Consider the following 19,900-nt stretch of genomic DNA (forward strand, 5'->3'; position numbering starts at 1 on the left):
GTAAATGCTCCAACACTGGAAGTTTTTAAGAAGAGACTGGACAGCCATTTGTCCGAAATAGCGTAGGGTTTCCTGCCCGAGCAGGGGGTTGGACTAGATGACCTCCAAGGTCCCTTCCAACTTTACTACTATTACTATTTCAGGAGGCTGAGAAAAATATTCTAGAATTTGGCTCTCAATCCTTTTGGGAAGAAATGAGTTTTGGACTGCATTTTCAAACTGGCTGCAGTTGGCAGACTGCCTCCGGTACAGTATATGCCACTATTTAGTAACTCAGAAAATTGTTGCTCAAATAAAATCCCAGCACACTTGATGTTGAAATGAGGAAAAAGCCAAGTAAATCAAAATGAATAGGGCCAAGTAAAAAAAATATTTCTGGTTTACAGTTTCATTGTAGCAAAAGTCACTCAGTGACTCATTTCTATAGTTCTCAGCTGACAAAAATGTAATGACATTCATTCATATTCAGTTCACAAGAGCGTGACTTGCGTTTTAGGGGTTTTCTCAATCTTTTCCAATCTCACAAAGGAAAAATGGGGTAATTTTGCAATGTCATGTTTACATCAACAGGCTGGGACTATAAGTGAATAATGTTACTGTTTCCTGTGACAATAAACATAATATCATCAAAACATTTTTTTCATCATTAAAGGCCACATGGCCTCAGGAAAAAAACACTATTTAGTGGTAGACTTCAGTGCTTATATCTTCTTTATCCGAAAGAGGTTTTCTATTTGGATATGCAAGAAGACATTAAATAAATGGCTCAAGCAAAAATAATAGAACATTCTCACTGGCCCCTTCTTCTATCCTTTCAAACAGAAGAGAAACTTTTGCACTGCAACACTGCGGCATTGACAGGTTTCTGTATAACCCAGAACTCTTGAAAAATAAGGTTTTAAATTGTTAGTGTTACTGATTTGTAACATTCCTACTACCATGGAGCACTACAAAGATCCATCAGGCAGAATCAGGTAGAAAGTAATTGCAAAATGATTGCGGTATGTTAGAATTCCTACCTGCACAATTCTTTTTGTAAGTAGCATTAGGCCTTTTAGGTATACATCAACCATTCATTCATCAAGGGCAGCTCTACAAATACTTGAGAGAAGTTACTGTGAATGGTTGTCTGTCTGGATGCATCCCTTATTAATCGTGGGCTGGATTGAAAACCCAAGAGATACATGTGCATACCTGTGAGAACAAAGCACTATTCCTTGAAGCACTGACACTGTCATACGCTCCCAACCTTGGTGCAGCCACTTCACTGACTTCCCTAGGTCAACAGTGGATACGAATATACAAAAAAGACATTTCTGCTAAACTTTTAGTTCTGACCTCCATGTTCGCCCTTTTTATAGAGCAGTATTTACTGTACTGATACTCTTTATATTAAATGTATTAGGTTTCAGCATTAGCATAAGACAAGTAACATCCTTCCCTGTTCTCATGTATTGTGTGCAACAGAAGTGATTATGTGTCGGTTTTATTTAAGATCAACTTGCCAGAGATCAAAAAGGGATTAGTTTTATAAGCAAACAACGTATTCTGTGCCATGATTGTGCCAACAGCTTATCAAAATGAACCTGCTGGTCCAGTATTAAATCCAAGAGTGCTATCACATCATCCTTTTCAGGCTTTAGCATCTGACACAGCAGCTTTTTCCATCTCAGTGATTTACTGAAAATCTGATAGCATGTTAAAATGCTTCTCTGAAGGGTCTCCCTAGTGATTAAAAAAAAAGCAACCATACAATACCTCAAGGTCAGGGAATCTGGGAAACATTTTGAAAGTTGAAGAGATCTTGTTGATTTAATTCTCCCACATCACTTACTCTAAATAACAAGCTTTCGCGCTGAGTAACTTCAAAAATCTATTGAATGTTTCCTTAATTTCTCACAATCAAAAGTCCCAATATGACATTCAGAAGAATAAGCAGTTCATTGACATCAATCTAATATTGTTTGCTTAATATATAGGCCACCCATCTGCCAAATGACTCTGAGTGATGACCTACAAGCAGAAACCTTTCTGTCTCCCTATCATAAAAATACAACTAACCAGAAGAGCAAAATACTCACAGCAAACAAAAAGAATAAAAGGGGATCCCTAATCACCCTGCCTACAGGCACAGGAGAACAACCAGATCTTCAATAGTTTCCTGAACAATAAGGATGGAAGCCACAAAAATCTCTGCAGAGAGATGATTCCAAAGGGCAGGAATTGCAGTAAGACCTATACATTCCTTCCTATAATTGCAGTAAGACTTATACATTCCTGACTTTCATAGGATGTGAAAGCCTCTTTTGTTATAGTAATCAATGAAGCAATAACCTGGTTGTAAATGAATAAAACATTAGAGGGATTTTTATTAGTCCCAAGAGACGCAAATAACTAAAAGGCATCTTTCGCATAACTACAAAATCATTTTATAGTCAGTGGGGGAGACGAAGAAAGATGATTCATGCCCCCCTGGGCATGACAGTCTCCCTCTGTACCACTAGCTCCAACAATACTTGTACTTTATTCATCTTTATTCTTTCTTTCACTGAAAGAAACTAGAACAAAAGTAAATGATCATAACTGATAAAGACCGGTGCAAATATTCATGTTTCCAAGAATATTTCAAAGGAACCCAGAAGATCTCATAGTATTTATGCAACACAACTAGAAGGGGGCAAGAGAGGAACACAGAAATTTTGTTTTACTTAAAGCAAGAGTTTGTTGTATAGAAAATTAAAACACATCTTTAACTTAATTTAATTTGGGAGTTTCCTGATTAATAAGATTCTGGGTATCTTATAGTTTTTAAACTGAGAAACAATAAAAGAATACAGAGAACAGTCCATCAATTCGTTCAATGTCACTAAATCAATTCACTTGAAAATATTTTTTTTATCAAAAAAGAAGTTGAAATGTTGTGATGAATTTGAGTTAACTGTTCATATACAACAAAAATAAACTGCAGAATAAAGTTTATCTTCTTTGCATCACTACATACAATCTTACCACTCATCTTGAGGTAATAAATTATTTTAACTTTTTATTTGATGCTCTGTATCAGTAAAGTGAAAATGCGGAAATAATGAAGAGGGTACCATAATGTTCAATGCTTGTTTTCAGCTTTATCACTGATTTTTGTAAGGAAACAAAGCAGATACTGGTCTGTAGATGGCATAATGTTAAATAAGATACTAATACATGAGAAAAATAAAATAAAATTTTAACAGGTTAGACCAGACATGTCAAACTCGTGATGTCATGTGAAGTCACGTGATGTATTGGAACTTTTTCCCCATTGCCGGCAATGGGGTGGGCACGGTTTCCTCGTGACACATCCAACCCGCAGGCCAACAGTTTGACACCTTGGGTTAGACAAATGATTGAAAATAAAAGAATTAAATTTAAACAGAGACAAATTTAAGTGCTTCTCTTAGGAAACAGAAACCAAATGTGCAGGTAAAGGATAAGGTGTGGTCCAACAATTGGTAACCACATGGACCCAACCATGCAATCTTCTTAGAAATACTGTAATGCAGATTTGCCACTGTCTTTTTCCATGTTCTTTGACTTCCCAGCCTAGTCCACAGATCTGGTGGTCTTCCATCAAACTACTGATCTGGTCTGGCCATGTATGTCTTACAAACTATGATCAGCAAAGTGCTGCCATCTGCTGAAAACTTGCAATTAATAGTTGATTAAAAATGAATATGAGGCAGTACTGGGTTGAGGCAGAAAAAATTAAACCATAATTTTAATTTTTCTGGTTCTGGGACTCACACTTTAGCATTGGGAGAAACTGAAAAAAGATTCAAGGTCAATAGAGTTAATCAGAAAATTAAAACCCAAGTCCTAGAAAGAGAATAGAATAAAGCTGGAAGGAACCTTGGAGGTCTTCTAGTCCAGCCCCCTGCTCAAGGAGGCAGACCTATACCATCTCAGACAAGTGACTGTCTAGCCTCTTCTTAATAGAGATATATTAAAGGAATTGTATATGTTTAGTCATGAGAAAAAAGAGAACTAAACAGATAGAATTAGACTTTTTAAATACTTAAAAGAATGTCGCACAGAAGATCAAGAACTGCTCTTTCTTGTTCCAAAATGCACGGCATGTAATGATGGATTAAAGTTATAATAAACTAGCTTTGAACTGAAAGTTAGAGGAAAAAAGCCCTAACAGGAATAGTAATTACTTTCATCAACAGTCAACTTGCTGGAGAGATGGTCTGCTCCTCTTCACTGATACATTCAAGAAGTTGGACAACCGTCTGTTTGTGGATGCTTTAATTTAGATTTTTGTACTTAGCAAGAGTTGGACTTGACCTAAATAGCCCCTTCCACCTTTGTAATTCCACAGTATAGATTTGCAATTACTATCACTTCAGCACAAATTTGGATTTGTAAATATTACTATACCAATTTTTGTGACTATTTTTTTTACCAAGGAAAAGTGTGGAAGTCCATGTTATAAAACATCTGCAACCCTATTTTAAGACCCATGATTATAGGTATCTGCAACGCTGTTGCCATTTTGGCATGAATATTTCAGAGACCTTTAGTTAACAACTATAGTGGTTAAACTTCTATGAAATGTATGCATTCCCATAACCAGACAGTCTGGGCTAGCCAAGAATTCCCAACAACTTTCTTGCCGTGTCTCTAATTTTTCATGACATTCAAGACTGTCTAATTTCTTTGATGGTCTCTTATTATGGTATGCATAATTTTGATGCATACTGTTTGGCAGCTGGCCGTACAATAAACCTAGATACCTTTTTTTTAACTTCTCTTTAATCTTTTTTTAAAATAATGGAAGAATTTTGTTAAACCCTATTTAATAACTGATGACACTACTCCAATAGCTGAAAATGCAAATGATCTGCAAATTTCAATTGTAAAGTCAAAGAGCACAGTAGGCTAGAATTAACTGTAAAGAAAACCAAACTAAGGAGAGCCCTAGAATTAACAGTGAAGATATTGATACAGTAGATAGTATCTGCTTTTTAAGATGGATTATCAATAGTAAAAGAACTAGGAGAAATATTTTGCAGAATGGTATAATAGTAACAAAAGCCTTGTAGAAAATATTCAAACGTTGTGATATATCTATAACTGCAAAGATCAAAATAATGCAGATAATGATACTCCCTGGGATAGTCTATGGTAATGATAAAAGCTGGACTTTGAAGAAGAATGGAATGATTGTTCACACTTTTGAAATTTGGTACTGGAGAAAATTTCTAACCTGTCCAGAAATAGACAATGAAACAAACAAATGGCTCATAGAACAAACCAGTCCAATCAAGGTACAAATTATCACAATTGGGCTCAAATTATCACATTTTGGAAGTATTTTGCAAAGAGCTAGCGCCCTGGAAAAATCTATAATGTGGTGGAATGTAATAGTAAAACAGAGGAAGAGGACAACCAACAACCAACTCAATTACAATAGTGGATAAATCCATGCCTGAAAGTCTTGAAAAAGAGAACATCATGAAGAAAATCTGTGTGGTTAGTTGAAACTGATGAGATGGTACGTAATCAAAAAATGTAATGACTAACCACAAGAATAGAGAGGATATTCATTTGCTGTGTCCTTCCAAATCAATGATGTTAATTCTGATGTAGTACTATCCCTTTGCCTAGCGTCACAATTAAATTTAGGTCAGATCAAAATGGATGGTTTATTTCAAATACCATCCATCCCCTTGTAATGATAACAAATTTTCACATCAGTTATCTTGGCTTATGCTGTCAGTGACTATATCTATTCACACCTACAGGCTTCTAAAAAGCCGTAACTTAACTATTATGTATCCTATGTCTGGAAGATTCTATCTTATCCTATATCTCCAAAATAAATTTACTGATAAAGCACTTTTTGATAGTAAAAATCAGTGGAGCAGGTTACTACAATGCTTTTTTCCCCCCTTTCACTGGTGATTTTCAAAAAAAAAAGTTTGAATAGTCATGAATTGGAGACAATCCTGCAATGTACAGGGGGTTGTACTTGATGACCTTTGGTAACTTCTTTTCCTTAACTCTAAGAAAAGAAAAAATATGCTAAGCAGACCCATTCAGTGCTGAACATTAAAACAGATAAGCATCACAAGATAAGGAGAAATGAAAATTAAAGTATAATCACCTAGAACCTCTGACTAATACTGATAGCCAAGATAATCATGTTGGCTGTGAACATCTCTGCATTAATGTTTTAAGCTTTATTCAACTTTGCTAAGATGACACAATACTGTTCTTCGCTAAAGTGGTGGAGGTAGAACAGAGGTCCCCAACCCCGGTCCGTGGGCCAGCACCAGGCCGCAGCATGTCAAAAACTGGGTCACGCAAACAAAGCCTCATCAGCTGGATGAAGGCAGAATGTGAAACCACATCCCCTCTGGTCGCAGAAAAACCTCTTTCCATGGAACCGGTCCCTGGTTCCCAAAAGGTTGGGAGGCCCCTGAGGTAGAAGACAACTAGAAATAAATCCAACATGGTGATAAGTAAGGCGAAACATGCTTACTTAAGTGGCTTTGTCTAGGATAGCGAACTCCCTGCAGGAGAAAAACCCATCTTATGATTTGCCACCTGGCTGCTGTGATTAGTTTACAAAACATTTTGCCAATTAAGTTATTAGAATCTGCTATAGCTTTGATTCCTTATGGACAGTGTTTAGAGGCAATTGAGGCACCATGTTTCTCTGCTATCTAGGACTCCATCCTGAAGATGCCATCTCAGATCCAGTAGCGTTCAACAACTACCAACCACCTCCAACCTTCCCTATTCAATGAAGGTTACTGGAATGATGGCAGTGGATCAACTCTGCAGTCCTTTAAAGGAAACAGATTATGTGGATCTTTTTCAATTAGGTCCAGGGCCAATTTTGGGATAGAGACAGCCTTGGTCATTCTCCTGGATGATTCGTGTTAAGACATGGATGGGGGAATGTGTGCACCTCCTAGTGTTGATAGATATCTTGGTGACTTTTGATACCAGTGGGAAACTGAGAAGGAAATACTACTGCTCTTTTGTTGCAGCACCAATGTTATGGAGTAGCCTAAATTTTGGAAATTAGGCTGGCCCTCTTTATTGGTTCTCCACAAGCCCCTAAAGCAGACATGTCAAACTCACGACATCACGTGACGTCGTGCAACGTATCGGAGCTTTTTTGCCATCGCCGGCAATGGGGTGGGCACGGCTCTGGTATGATGAAACCGGCCCGCAGGCCGGCAGTTTGACACCCCTGCCCTAAAGCGTTGCTCTCCAAACCTGGGTAATGGTGGTTTTTCTTTGCATAGGGAGCCTTCCCCTGATTTGAGCCATTGTTGCCATCTTTTATTCTCTATTTTTGTAGCGTTGTTATATTTTTGATTTTTATATAGGGTATGTTTTAAATTGTATTTTTATATGAGTCACTGAAAGTCCTTTTTGATTGTGATGATATACAAGTGTTTAACAAATAATGCTGCTATAATTTGCTATTGCATAAAAGTTTTGTTGAGCAACATTCCAGATATATTAGGCAGAGCCTTTATTAAGCTAACACAAAGGTCATTAAACCATGTAAGCTTTTAAATAAGAAACAACACACACACACACACACACACATAAACACACAAGTGTGTGTGTTTGTGTGTATATATATATCATCTCCACCCATCTCTCACAGAGGAACTGTAAGCATCTTTTTTTAAACAGATGGAGACAAAAATGGCTGGTGTTGAAGTGGTGGAGACTGTATTTGGTCATAGTCTGAAGAAGAAATGTGTGTGGGGGAAACCACAAACATTCAAGTTAAGTTATGCCAAGCGCGGTGGTTTTAGGCTGCATTGAAACTGTCTTCTGAGATGAAAAAAGAAAAACACATATTACAACATTTTTAAAGCAGTTATTTAAAACTACCTCCAGGTTTTAAACAAAACCCACCAAACTCCTCAGTAGAAAACAGATGTTGACAGGAACTAAACTGTTTTTGTATTTTATATTACTTTAGATAGTGTTTTGGCCAAAATAAAGAAAAACAGAGGCAAAGAGAGAAACAAGTTCAGAGGATATACCTACCAAGAATAGAAGCCTCAGATTCAAATGATAGAAAATTATTTATTTCCATTTATTTAACTGCTGAGCAGTTAAATTCAGCTTTCTATCAGACCAAAGCCAAGAGTACCATGATAATCATAAGAAATATTTCAAATGTTATGTTAGGAATATATCGGGCCAAAACAGAGTTTGCAAAATAATAAGCAACATCCAAATATGAAAAATAGTTTTTATTCTCTATGTGTAGAAATGTGGTCATGTTTAAAAATTAATAGCAAATCACCAACTACAAGAAACACAGGTTCTCAAAGGCAGGCTATGGAATCTATTCCCACAATAGTAGAATTTGGTCTTTCTAGTTCTTGAACCTGTCAGTTACTGCAATTTTCTGTTTCCTTTGCTGAAGGTACCATGCCTTTTAATTGTACTGAATTAACGGAGTGATTAAAGTTAGATCACAGAGTTGATTTAAATTCCCAGATGCCATATTGTAATGCTACAACCCATTTGGCCCCGATGATGTCAGTCCTCCAACATGGGTTACAATTTTTGGCAAGTGATTTGCACTTGCTTGTTTTCTAGGGCTTAGAGCAGTGGTTCTCAACCTTTCTAATGCCGCGACCCTATAATACAGTTCCCCATGTTGTGGTGACCCCCAACCACTTATATATCACTGTGTGCCAGGGGCGTGGCCAAAGAAAAGGGGGGAAAAATGGCGGACAGCCTTGTCTGGCGACCCCCGTGAAATGGTTGTTCGACCCCAAATGGGGTCCCGACCCACAGGTTGAGAACCACTGGCTTAGAGAAAGTCTCTGGCTCAAAATCACCCAGCTTGCTTTGTGCCAAAGCGGGAGTAAAACTCTCAGCCTTCCAGTTTTTGATATCTGATGCTTTAATTACTACACCAAACTGGCTCTCCTCATATCCTACCCTTCAGATTTATTCTATAAGAATCCAAATCCAAGCATCTACTATATTTCAAAGTTGACAGTATGAAACTAATGAAAAATAAAATGAAATCTATTTTCATACACATGCACCATCTTCTAGGTATTATCCAACTTTAATCATTAGGGTACTATACCCAACAATAGTAGTGTTCTCCTTTTTTCCATTTGAAAATCATTACAGTAGTCTCAGCCATCCACTCATTTATTTTGTTCTACAAATCAAGCAATGAACCTAATTCCCACTCTTTTATCTATTTAGTAGGTGATTTCATAACCTGGCATTATTCTGACAAAGGGCCATAGGCCAGGAAATTTTCAACCCATCTGAGAAACTGATCTTCTTCAAAATGGCTTTGATAATTTCATTAAGGAAAAAACAGATTAAATACAAAGCAGTGTGACTATCCTCCAAAGTTCCTTCAGCTTCCTATGAAATCCTCTAATAGTGTTCATGAATTCATAAACCACCATTAAATCACTGATTATAGTTTTGGGAACTGTGAAATCTGGCCAGTCAATAGCATGTCAGATTTTAGACACTGTCCCTTCTCCTATAACATCCACTAATGAGCTTTTGCAGGATGTTGGTGCTTTCATCAGAATGACAAAAGCAGCAATACATTCACTGTACAAGGGCCACCTGCTTTGTATGTGCATGTCATGTCACAATGCACATGAAAAAAGGCAGGTCTTGTTTTGCAATGCCACCAGGCTGCTTTTGTCATTTTGTCACTCTGTGGCTGTGTGCTTCCAGTTATTGTAAGTGGAGGTGAGGCTTCAAACGCACAACTAAGAAAAATCATGCAAATTGTTTTCAGATTTTGTCTCCATCAATGGATCAGCCTCACAAGATTACAGCATATTACAGCAAAGCTTGGAAATCTAAACCTCTGGTTGCAGTGACCGACCCAGATTGGATCCTGCATTACATCATATCATGTGAAATGTAGAGCTTATGCTGGGACAATATAATATAAGCAAAGAACAAATGTTTCGGAGGTCTCAAAACTGCCATTCATGAAAAGAGCAGCATCTTATCAAGTATCAAGTATTTCCTAGGAATAATCATTAAAACCAGAAAAACCCATCTGTAATTCATTTTTCTTTGTTAGCCTATATTAGAGAAGCATCTCAAGACATCAGAGGAAAGTATAACTTACATTTAAACAGACCATCCATCATCCCCTTGGGCCCTTCTCAGCCAGCATCACCACAAGAGACTGAAAGGAAGATCACCCACCAGAATGTTGGTGTCATGCTCTACAGAAGAGCTCTGCTTGCCAAGAACAATTAAGTCTGACTAAATCTACCTTTCACTTCATTAGGAATCTTAATTGCTCAGTTGCTAGGTGAAAAACTAACTTCTCCTGACATACCATCCTTCCTATTAATAAAACCTAAACTGTAACAAAATGTGCTTAAAAATAGTAATGTTCTCAGGCCATTCAGGTATAGCCCAGGCTGGGTACAAAGTATTAGTTACATTGGCCCTCAGATCTAAAATGCGCATATTCCCTATTTTCCAAGGATTGCATTCCAAGATCTCTACAATATATTTTCAAGTATATTGTAGTGCATAAGGAAGATTTATTTTTAATGTGCTGTGGCATTCAAATCAAAGAAAAAGTGTAAGATCATCTAATTTCATCAAAAAAATCTAGCACATATATTGCATGTTTGCTGTTTAGTGCAAAAGTCATAAGCAAGCCTTAATGATTTCTTTCTTAATATAAACTGTCATTGATACAAGAAAATTAAAATTGTTAGGACACACTGTAGAAAACAAAATAAAGGCAAGCAAACCATGCAATTATGTTTTTACACAAAAAACTCCCCAAAATGGAAATTCTTTTATTAACGCTTTTTTACTGTAGGCCTGATGAATTCAACTACTTTGAATATATTATAAACTCTTATTCTTTAAGGAAACTTACTGTTGCTTCCATTATCAATATGCTTTTTAACAGCCAAAGCCATTACATTCGGACAGAGATAGCAATTATATTTAGGATGGGTGTGCACATAGATTTTTTTTAAACAAGTATTTTAAAATTATGGCCTTGTTTTCTTCCAGAAAGTACTATGGGGCTGGTTTTATTGCATTGAAGACCGAACACGTGTTGGCTGCCGCAAAGTGCAGGTCTGCTCTTTTTTATTAACAAGGGTTGTGTTGCACCCAGTGAGGTTTTTGTGAATCGCACCCCCCCACACACACCGCCTCCATGCTCCAATTCCAGGGCAGGTAAAAATTCACATCTCAGAAACAAACTGAAACGTTCCCGATTCTCCCTCCTCCATTTTCACTAATGAGGAACAGTGTAATATTTTCGTGGCTGGGAGAAACGGCTTTTTTCAAAAAAAAGCGGAATCCTTATCACTATTAAAATATCGGCCGAGGCCCTGGAGCTTAAATTAAGGTTGCTATTGTTACTGTCCTACGCACTTTTCTCACGAAGCTCGACGTTTCTTTCCCACCAGCTTCCTGGGAGCAAGATTGTGGTGGTTTTTTTTTTTTACCCATAAAGGAAGAAATGGAATCCTTTATTTGGCACATCTTAAGAACACGCGCACGCAACCCAGCAGCTGTGTGCTCTGCAAACAAAAAGGGAAAGAAAAATGCGCCCTCGCTGTTGTTGCTGCTGCCGCCGCTCCTTACCTACTCAGCGCGCAGGCACAGGCAGCCCAGGATCCCCCGCGTCCCAATTCCTGCCGGCGACCGAAATACCCGCTCCCTTCGGCTCCGAGGCGCCTCACCATAGTCCCAGGTTTCTCGTCCAGCAGCATCTCCTGGTAGCGCCACTCATGGTCGACGGCGCCCGGTTTGGCGGGCTGGCGACTTCCGAGCTGCCTGCTCAAGCTGCCGCTCCGGAGAGAAGCAGCTTCAGGACTTCCCACTCCCACCCTGCAAATTGTCACTTTCTCTCAAACCCCACCCCACCCCCGTCCCCGCTACCACGCGCTGCTGCGGGCGGGGGAGGTAGCTGCAACTCAGCACGAGCAACAGCCGCCCGGGCTTTTTTCTTTTTTTTTCCTTTTCCTTTTTCCTCCGGTCTCCCGCCAGCCAACCGCAAGGTCCGGAGCTTTTCGTCTGGTCTGGGAGCCCTACTTCTGGGGACGTCCGACAAGCAGAGCAACAGATTGGGGCGGGGGTGGGTGGGAGGGAGACCAGCGTTGTCAGTGGAAAACCAAAGCAGCTGTTTCTAGGAGTCTCGGGAGCAGGAAATGCCACAAGACTTAAATCCAACCACGTCAGGAAGACCGCGCGCGCCAGTGTGTGTGTATATGTGTGTGTGTGTTTGAGAGCGAGAGAGAGAGAGAAAGGGAGAGAGGTGGTAAATAAAATCCGGGCGGGATCATTATGTTCTGGAATGGATCTTTTAAAAGCTTACACGGTTTGACCGCGTAGCTGTGAAAGAAGGCAGGACTTAAACCGAAATGAATATAAATGTTTATCATTCGATGTTTAAGGAACAGAACACCGAATTCAGGGGTTTTATTCTGATGCCTTTCTTCTGTTGGGAAAGCGGTTTCCTACATCCAGCACAAAAATGAGCTTTCGGCTGGGCTGCCCTTTCTCAGAGCCTCTCTCGTCAGCTTCCAGGGCTTTGAAAGCCCGCAGAATAGAAAATAGGAGCAGAATCGAGCAAATAAAGGTCTTGCTACCCTCTACCGGATAAACAAGGTCGAAAAGCTGCTCCCGATAAAGAATAACATAACGAGTGGAGACGTGGTATATAGAAACAGAAAATTCTGGGCAGGAACCACGCGGAAGTCTCTCTGAAACGTTGCTTTGCAGAGTCTTTCGAGAGGCCACGCGTGTTGGTGAATTGTGTGGGGGGGAGGTGCCATTGGAAAGGTTATGTCTTCGATAATATTTGGAATTCAGCCTCTTTTTATGGATACTTCTAAACAGAATTCCGAAAATTATCGGAGAAAAGGGCATTGTGCAGTTATTCAGATTTTTTTTTCTCTGGAAAGAAAGAAAAAAAACACAAGGTGAACGAAATAGTGGGGAAACCACATGGAAGGGAAAAAGTGAAAAATCTCCTTCCTCCGATTCCAAGTGGAAAAGGGACAGGACAATCTAAGCTGTCATCAACCACATCTATCCCGCGCATGCATGAGAAAAGCTTATTTGGAAATAACAGGTTCTTACAGTAAAGCATTGCAAATGCAAGATAAGTTTGCAATTTCAAGATTGGTTATGTTTTTTTTTCTGTTCCATAATTGCATTTACAACGTCACAAGGATTTTGGAATACAGAGGTGGGCCTATGTGTTGCATGATGCTTAAAAGTTGCAACTTTAGTTTTCCTTCCTGGAGTCTGCAAGAAGAAGGTATATGCTACTTACATAAGTAGCAAGAAAATCAAGTGGTTAGCATTTTGAAATCTGATGAGTATGGAATACAAAATCAGTTAGATTTTGTGCTCAAGTAAATTCATCTTAGGAAACTATGAATAACACCACAGTCCCCCAGTATTCCATGAAGCACCAAATCCTTCCTTAATGGGTCTCCCAACACTGAACAGTTATATGTGGCATATTTTGGGGTTGTTTTGAAATAGGCAAATATACTGCTGTATCTCTGCTTTAAAATAGGGTTAATATAAGTTATACAACAAAAGTCCAAACAACCACAAAATCCAGTTCAGCTTGCATCATCATCCCAAGGACGGTGGCACATGTGAGCACTGCTCCCCTCTTGGCAATTATAGATGAAAACGTACTGGCTTCTTTTATTTTAATCACATGAAATATGCGGGAGCAAAGTAACTTCTCAGGAGAGTGGTTTCTTGAAAACTTTCTTTTAATGCAACAAAGCTACTCGGGGAAAGTTGTATCTGAGTAAGCCATCAGAATATCAATTTCTAGTATAGCTATAGTTAGAACAATTAATAGTGGAACAACTTGCCTCCAAAAGTTGTGGTGCACCAACACTGGAGGTTTTTAAGACGAGATTGGATAACCATTTGTCTGAAATGATACAGGGTTTCCTGCTTGAACAGGGTTGGACTAGAAGACCTCCAAGGTCCCTTCCAATTTTGTTATTCTATTACATAGCTTGGCCCCTGCACATAATTTAAATATAATTTTGAAAAAATAATCCAGTCTAGGAGCACTACTTGAGAGATGCACTCATAGTCAACAATTTGCTTGGAAAAAATCCTGCCTGGAAATAATTCTGCAATGGAGTAGAAATGCATTTACAAGTATTGCCTAGATTAGCTCTGATATTCTCACATCCTCCCCCAGATGGAGAGATAACAGTAGAACCAACTTAAGATCATACTTAAAACCGAAAATGCCATGCTATATGTTGTTTTTACTACTGAATATTGTAACTTGAGGATGAGAAAGAAACTGGAAATATTGAATGCCAACTGTACATTTATCCATGATTAACAAATGGGGAAACCTTAATCCAGTGATTCTCAAACTTTTCTTCACCACGGACCCCCTTTAAATACCTTTTGTGACCAGGGACCATGGCCACAGACCACCAAGACTTAATTCATAACATTTCTTCAAGCCTTTGAAGACCCTCTGTGACGAGACCATGCCCCCCCAGGGGTCTGCAGACCACAGGTTGAGAACCACTGCATTAATCTATTTGCACAATCTGAAGAGATTAGCCACATATTTTTCTTATGGACCCAATATAAATATTTGCAACAAAGCTCCCTTCCTGCATGAAAGCTTTTATTTCTTCTGAAAAGTACACTTTTTAAAACCCTTCTATTTCAGCTTCCTTATCTTTCTGACCATTTAGGAGTCTAGATCCATATATTAACCCTATAGGAGAGTCTGATGTCCTTAAAATGCTTGTCTGAGTTCTTGGGATAAAAATATTTTTTTCTGTACTGTTTGACAGCCAAAAGCCTAATCTACATTCTGCAGCTAAAAGTACTTGCAGTATAACTAGTACTTGAAATAAACAACTAAAAGTGAAATGTGTTATTAATCCAATAAAAGAAGAGAAGTCAGTAGGGGGTGTCTGGGAGATTAAAAAATCAAGAAGACATCCAGAGTGGCACCATCAAAGCCTCAACCATTTTATGTACCTTTCAGCTGCCATCTTGACGTTTTTTTACTCCTTCCTGTGGACCCTCCCCTGACAAAAGACTAAAGGATATCAGGCAGTAAGGTTAACAATTACATTTTCTGAAGAATTTTTTTAAACAAAAATTAAATCTGATTGCATTTCAGCTTCAAATGTATTACAAGCACTGGAAATAATCAGTAAAAAGAGGTTGGCCATCAGATTTACAAATGTTCATATATAAAAATATGGTTTAAACTAATTTGTATAAAAAGAATCTTATATTCTATACCAATATGCTAATCTTATATAGATAGCCTTTTGCACAAACTACTCTTACTTTATTGACTCCTGAATGTTTTTAATTTTACCTACAAAAATCTAATCAATGGGAAATTAAAGAGACCTATAAAGTAATGGAATTTATTGCTGAGTATTTCCCCTCTGTACTAAGATAACACACTCACATGAAAAAGCGAACAAGTCATCTAGAACTACATAAATGGATGGGACCCTGTAACGCTAAATCAAACTTAATACTTAATTTGTGTCAAGGTAACTGACACAATGAGACCTCTGCAATCAAACGTATATTGATTAAACAATAAAAGGATACTCTCTGATAACTAAAATAATTTATTCTCATTTGCACGACTGAAAAGAACAGTCATTTACTCCATAAATCAGGTGATGAATACAACAGCTTCCCATCTCTAGCGCACCCATGCGTAATTCAGCTTTGAATGAAATATGAATGTTGTGTTTCTAACCTTTAAACGCTTTCGGATGAAGCTATTGGCTAAAATGCCTAAAGGCATCATTCAGCGAAGTGGACTCTGTAAAAGGTGTCGGAAGTTGTGCCTCTTCTGATGGCACAAGTGAAATGAAATCCTATCTTAGGTAGCTGATTTTGCAGTTCAGAAAACAGGCAGTGGCACAATTACATTGGTCTCCTAATTGCAAAGTTGCCATGGGTCTCTCTAGTAATTAAAGGAACAAAGAAAAAAGTCACAAACAACCTTCAATATCCCAAAAGAGAAGAGCTCTCTCTTGAGAATTACACAAACCAGTCCCTTTCTAAGATCTTAGAACAATTTTAATATTAAAATAAAAGAGTAGCATTAGATTAAGTACTCTCTTAGTATTTGATAAGTTCTGTCAAGCTTAGCCACATAGAATTTTACAAATGTGCAAAACATTGCAGCTGATCTTATAAAACTGGAAAAATCAATATATCCTGTGTTCTGGAAACTAAATCTGACATTGTATAAAAATAACCTGCCTACAAATTCTGTTAACATTCTGATTATTCATTCTGTTAATACAGGTTAACAGAATGAATAATCTCAGCTAAGATATTGAATGACTCCGTAGCACTCTTTTTTTCTTTTTTCATTTGCACTGAGAATCATTTAGAGACTAGGCTCACATATGGCACTAAACTTAGTATTTTGTATCATACTACCCTCCAGTAAGATCTGTTTACATTTGGCAGTACAGTTTGATTTTACTCTGCCTAATTTCCATTTTCTTTTTAAATTAAAAAGCACTTTCCCCAGATATACATGGTAATTTTGATTTATCACACCAATTAAAAACTTTTGATTTCTAGACATAGAATTACTGCAAATAAAACTGTCATGCGAGATGTAAAACTGAGTAGTATACATGCTGACCTTGAGAAAACTGTCCCTTATTTTGTAATCCAGTACAGCCTCATGCCCAAATATAGATGTAGAGAGAGTATTATAAATATATAAGAGCAGCTGGCAATACTTCTAATCATTATTTGTTAATTATTCATCTATATTATAACTTTGTTTATCCTTTAAATAGGTCATCAATTGATCTCTCCTACATTATTACATGTTCTATACCTTTTACTCTTATGCAAAGCAACTTTTCCTTTTCTCCTAGGATCTGTTTAAGTATCTTCACTGCCATTATTAATATTCATGCCATCCTGTCACAGTTTCTGTATAGAAATAGAAGCATCACAACTGATGATAATTACAGTTTAGAAAATCTCAAGGACAAGAAACTTTACACTAGGCCCAGGGTCACCTTGTTGGGGACATGCAGCAAATAAATGTAATGGTAACAAATAATCAATTGTACCCACCCAGGCTTTACAGCTCAGTCATACAGGAAGGAAAGGGATATTATTTTTGCTGTGTTTTGTACAAGAAATGGTTTTGGCATGTGACCAAATAAAGTCATTGCTACAAATAATATTAGTACTACTAACACCAATAATGTCCATTGCAGGTTCCTGGTGCATCCACTTGTGTCTCTTGATGAGGTGGCACTGCCCTTGAAAGATCAGATTCTTGTAGAAAATCGGGGAGATGATCCTGAAGGCAAAACCTAAGAACTCTTACATAAGCAAAGATGCCTGAATTATTCCTTAATCCTTGGGAAGCAAGATCAGGTGGGCTGTAAAGAGGGAAAGGAGGTAAAGCGTGTACTTCTAGTCTTCCAGTGGACTGACATGGGATCTCCTGGATTTATGTATACTGCTACCAGTAGATAGGTAGGTAGAAGCCACAGCCAGGTGATCTTTGTCCAACTCTGGCTGATGCAATAGTTACACTTACTGGGACAAGAATACTGTATCTAGCACAGTGATTTATGCCCTTATCACTTCTTCAATGTACTCTACATGGAACTGCTTTTGAAAATTACCCTAAAGCTTCAATTAGTCCAGAATGTAGCAGCCTAATTATTTGTGTATACACAGTGACATGAGCACATAACACAGTACTGTGTGTTCATGCTCTGGCAGTGCTTTCACATCTATGTACAATTCAAAATGCTGGTTTTGATCTTGACAGCATGGTATCTCCAGGAGGTCTCCTGTATCCAGTTTTGACCTGCCCATTGTGAAGTTCTTGAGAGAACCCATTAGCAGTTTTTGGGTGACATTGTTTTTCTGATTCTGTCACATTGATACCTTCTCCCATAAAATTCAAGTAGCTCCTAACTTCCTAGTTTTTAGGTAATTATTAAAAACCTGAATTGTTCAATAAGGATGAATGTGACAATGTAATCCAAATGTGACCATCTAACTATTTTATTATCATTATTATTATTTCTACTTGTTTTACATTTTGGTGTTATTTTGTTATTTTAACTTTGGACTATTTTAGTTGATGCTGTGGATTTTTTATTACAAAATATTCATTATAACCTGCTGATTGCAATGGACTAAAATCAAATAAATACTTTTTTTCTATCGCTGCTAAAATTTCAATTTGGCTGCATTATTTCCCAGAAAGCAGTACTTTCATATTGGAATTAGTACATCCTATACATCTTTATTTTTCATAATGTTGTCATCTCTTTATGATCTAATTATAAAAATAGTAAATTAAAACTCACTCAGATAGTGAGATGTGCAGCGTATAATTTTGATATAAAACTATGTCCATAAAATCTTTAATCTGAATTTCATATTGTCCATGGATTTGCTTTCATTTAGTTTTGAGCACACATATCTTATGTGGGAATAATGAATATTGGACTGGCCTAGATTAATACCAGGAGGATAGGTCCTAGCTCTATTAGTTCAAAGTTCTGCTATGCCGTTTTTCTCTGATTTTTTTGCAGGAAAACACAAAAGAAATTGAAAGAAAAGCAGACTATATTACAACTGCAAATTTATAATATCTGACCCTTTTGAAAAAAATCAATAAAATATTGTCACAAAACCACTGACACGGTATATGCAAAGGTCTAAACTGTGGGATTAATTGTACAAATATGTCCATGGGCATCTGCCCATGGACATCTCCCAAAAGGGCCCCAGAGATAACAAATGGACCGCTCTAGACACAGGATGCATTCATCAACCATTTGGACAGACTCTGATAAGAACACCTGCAGTAGCCTTGCATCTGGAAAGTGTCTGTTATTTGATACATTGTAACCACCCCTATATACGTCTTTTGCTTACGCTGTGTGATGTAAAAACCTTAGTAACAATAAAATAGGGTGCAAGAGTCAGCTCTGGGCTCCCGTCCCGAGATACCTGTGTGTGTGTTTCATTCTCCATGGGAGACCACCTCACTAAACTGTCCAAAGAATTGGCTTGCATTAATCAGGGATGGAGAAATTGTGAGTCACTAGTTGTTGAATTATCAATCCCAGCAGACTGAGCTAGCGGAAACAATGGGAAGGGCTATTGGAAAATGTAGTTCAACAACAATACAGTGAGTAAGCCATAGGATCCCACCCCCCCGGGATACTTCACAAATCTCTCCACTTTCAATCTGAAATAGCAATAGCACTTAGACTTTATACTGCTCCATAGTGCTTTGCAGCACTCTCTGAGCAGTTTACAGATGTCAGCATATGGCCTCCAACAATCTGGATCCTCATTTTATCAACCTTAGAAAGATGGCAGACCGAGTCAACCTTGAGCCCATCAGGATCAAACTCCAGGCTATGGGCAGAGTTAGCCTGCAATACTGTATTCTAATCACTATGCCACCCTGGCTCTATGAAAGCAATTCTTATTCACTTCATCAGGAGTTGCAGGCATAACTTTGTGGCTATAATTACTAACTGTCTTTTCTTAGAAACCTAAGTTGCATGCTGGCAGAGATGGAGCCTTCTGGAGCAAAATTGCAGGACACCGAAAAAGGAAATTAACTGGTTCATGGAGTTTGAAATTATTTCTACAGATGCAATATTTCTACAGATGCAATACAGTCTGGGGCTGTCAAGAAGAGTCATTCGTATCCCAGTGGTGGAATGCCAGCACTACCATCCAAACTCTACTATTCACTCAGATCCTGGTTTCAGGTGTTACATTCTTATTAGTTTCTTTTCTGCTGGGAATTCTGGGTGCATACTTTCTTTTGTTG

The 19,900-nt window shown here is 38.0% G+C and overlaps 1 protein-coding gene across 3 annotated transcripts in view; it reads right to left on the bottom strand.

Moving 5' to 3' along the window:
• OSBPL5 (oxysterol binding protein like 5) overlaps positions 1 to 15,823 on the bottom strand; it is a 154,787-nt gene extending 138,964 nt beyond the window's left edge. Inside the window, exon 1 of one of the 3 annotated variants that reach the window (XM_039350764.1) lies at positions 15,803 to 15,823. Coding sequence is in view for 1 of the 3 variants with exons in the window: in XM_039350765.1 (XP_039206699.1) it covers positions 11,745 to 11,774 (30 nt within the window). In the remaining 2 variants the exon portion in view is untranslated. Of the gene's footprint in view, positions 1 to 11,646; positions 12,204 to 15,802 lie in introns of those variants that run through there. The other 2 variants (XM_039350765.1, XM_039350766.1) reach the window with 2 other exon arrangements.
• Positions 15,824 to 19,900: the final 4,077 nt, after the last annotated feature.

The sequence above is a fragment of the Crotalus tigris genome, unplaced genomic scaffold (genome assembly GCF_016545835.1).
Source record: "Crotalus tigris isolate CLP2741 ecotype Arizona unplaced genomic scaffold, ASM1654583v1 scf7180000018354.2857554, whole genome shotgun sequence".
Lineage (NCBI taxonomy): Eukaryota > Metazoa > Chordata > Lepidosauria > Squamata > Viperidae > Crotalus > Crotalus tigris.